The 2,547-nt window shown below is 58.3% G+C and overlaps 1 protein-coding gene across 1 annotated transcript in view; it reads left to right on the top strand.

The window, feature by feature from the left end:
- The first annotated feature begins 256 nt into the window (after positions 1-256).
- FGF2 (fibroblast growth factor 2) overlaps positions 257-2,547 on the top strand; it is a 63,430-nt gene continuing 61,139 nt past the window's right edge. The window contains 2 exon segments of the mRNA XM_040626567.1: positions 257-643; positions 645-1,104. Coding sequence (XP_040482501.1) covers positions 257-643; positions 645-1,104 — 847 coding nt within the window.

Raw genomic sequence — 2,547 nt, forward strand, 5'->3', positions numbered from 1 at the left:
CCTTCAAGTTTAACGATTTGCGCCCCGCACGTACCCCTGTACCCCTCGTCTTTTAGTGATTAGAGGTGTTCAAACTTATTCTGACACAGAATCCTCCCTCAGTTCCGATTCCTTTATTTCTTGGGAGTGGAAAGAGTTTCTTCGCTTTGCAATGCTGACAAGAAAAAGAATGGGGGAGAAAGTTGCATTTAAACGTTTCAAAGTTGAGTCACGGCTGGTTGCACAGCAAAAGCTCCGCAGCGTGGAGGAAGACTAAATGTGGCTCGGGTGGCGCAGGGTTGGGCTGGGGCGACTTCTGGGGAACTTAGCCGGGGTCGAGCCCCTAGAGCTGCGGAGGCCTCTGCGGTCGCCTCCCCGCTCGCCCTCCGCACCTCCCCCGCCCCCGGCTGCGTTCGGGCTCCCCCCGGGACCGATGTCGCGCGCTTGCGTGCTGCGGCCAAAGCTCCCGACCCGGAGGCCGGCCCCAAAAAGCCCCGAGCGAGTAGGGGGCGGCGCGCAGGAAGGGAGGAGGGCCGGGGGCGTGGGGGAGTGGTGGTGGGTGTTCGGGGGTGGAGATGTAGAAGATGTGACGCCGCGGCCCGGCCGGTGCCAGACCAGCGGACGCGGTGCCCGCGGTTGCTGCCGGATCCCGGGCGCTGCAGCTAGGGCAGGCGGCCTCCTGAGAGCGGCCGCCGCGGAGACACCCAGCCCTAAACCCCAGCTCCCGAGCCCCGCGGCGCACCGCGCACTAGGGCAGCCGGAGAGCGGAGAGGCCGAGCGGCTCGAGGCTGGGGGCCCGCGGGCGCGGTCGCGCGCTGCCGGGCGGGAGGCTGGGGGGCCGGGGCCGTGGCCGTGCCCCGGACCGGGTCGGGGGCCGGGGCCGGGGGGCGGCGGCTCCCCGCGCGGCTCCAGGGGCGCGGGCACCCCGGCAGAGCCCCGGTGGGGCCATGGCAGCCGGGAGCATCACCACGCTGCCCGCCCTGCCGGAGGATGGCGGCAGCGGCGCCTTCCCGCCCGGCCACTTCAAGGACCCCAAACGGCTGTACTGCAAAAACGGGGGCTTCTTCCTGCGCATCCACCCCGACGGCCGAGTGGACGGGGTCCGGGAGAAGAGCGACCCTCATAGTGAGTGCTGGCCCCCTCTTCCTCCGCCATCCCATGTCCACCTCCTGTGGTTCTCCCCCCCCGCCCCTCCATTCCAGCTTCTTCCTACTCTCCACTCCGACCTTAGTGGGACGTGTGGTTTCTTTCCGCGCAGCCCTCGGCGGTTTCGGGTTCACCACTCGCCCCCTCCTCCCCGGAGCTGCGGTGTCGGGTTAGACACTTCCCCGGGCTTCGGAGTGTGCCAGTTTCCCCTGGTAAACCAGTCCCCCGGGCCCGGAGCCGCAGGCTGCCTGGGCCTGGCCGGCGGGCTCCCTTCACGCAGACAACCTGCTGCTTAGGGGATGCCCGGCGGCGGAGAGGTGAGCAGGCTCGCCGAGATGCCGCCCGGGTCCCCACCCTGAAGTTCCAGTCCGTTCTGTGTTGGGGGCGCGCCGTCCCGCGGACGAAGACAGAGGGACCAAAGTTGAATTAAGTGCTGTTTATTGGAAAAATACCTTCTCTGAGTCGTGCCCTTAAACTCCGATTTGGTAGGATCTGAGCCAGCTGGCACACTGCTCTCACCCATTTTTTTTTTTCCCTAATTGCTGACCGCTTTCAGAGCAAAAGATACGGACTTTGTTAATAAAGTGCGACACACTTTTGTTTTAATAGTGACAAGAACTGCAAAAACTTTAATCTTCCACCTGCTGTTATTAGCTTTGGGACCTTGAGCCTGTTCCCTCGTATTGAAGTGGGGTGATATCTACCTTGCGTCAGGTTTGAGGATCAAATGATACTTTATGTAAAGCGCGTGAAGGACTCATTGCACTAGTGTACACTTTTGTGTTCTGTAAAAACTCTTTGTAGTTACAGAAATAACACTGGCCTACAGTTCTGAAACTTGAGGGGTGCATTGGAATCACCTGGGGGGTTATAACACATTGCTGAACCTTGTCTCCCAGAGTTTGATTGCTTAGGTCTGGAGTGGGGCCTGATGATTCGCTTTTCTAACAAGTTCCCAGGTGATGCTGACCTGGGACCACACTTGAGACCAGCTGGTCTATAGCAAAGAGGAGGAAAAGGGCATAAAATGGGCCAATTAACAACACTGATGGAATTTGAAGTGAGAGAAAGAGGATCAGAGTATATTTTAACTGTCATCCTGTAAGTGTAGGTTGAACAGCCATTTTAAAAGCTGTGTGTTTGGCCTTCCTTCCTGGGTTTCAGGTGAAGAATCTGCTCTTCTGTTTGCCTGAGAAAAGACCTGCCCAGGTGCAGAACATCCCTCCCCAGTAGTTACCTCTTTACCATAAGATGCTGATGGAATGTCATTCACACATGTGAGGTGATAGGGAAAGAGGCCAAAGCTTTGCCACAAAACCTGGGTTGAAGAATGGGAAATGTGCTTTTGTATTACTTGGGTCTTTATTGATTCCAAAATAGCAACCAGCAAAAGATGCAGGTCTTTACTTTAAAAAAAAAAAA

The sequence above is a fragment of the Ursus maritimus genome, unplaced genomic scaffold (assembly GCF_017311325.1).
Source record: "Ursus maritimus isolate PB19 unplaced genomic scaffold, ASM1731132v1 scaffold_11, whole genome shotgun sequence".
In the NCBI taxonomy this organism is placed as follows: Eukaryota; Metazoa; Chordata; class Mammalia; order Carnivora; family Ursidae; genus Ursus; species Ursus maritimus.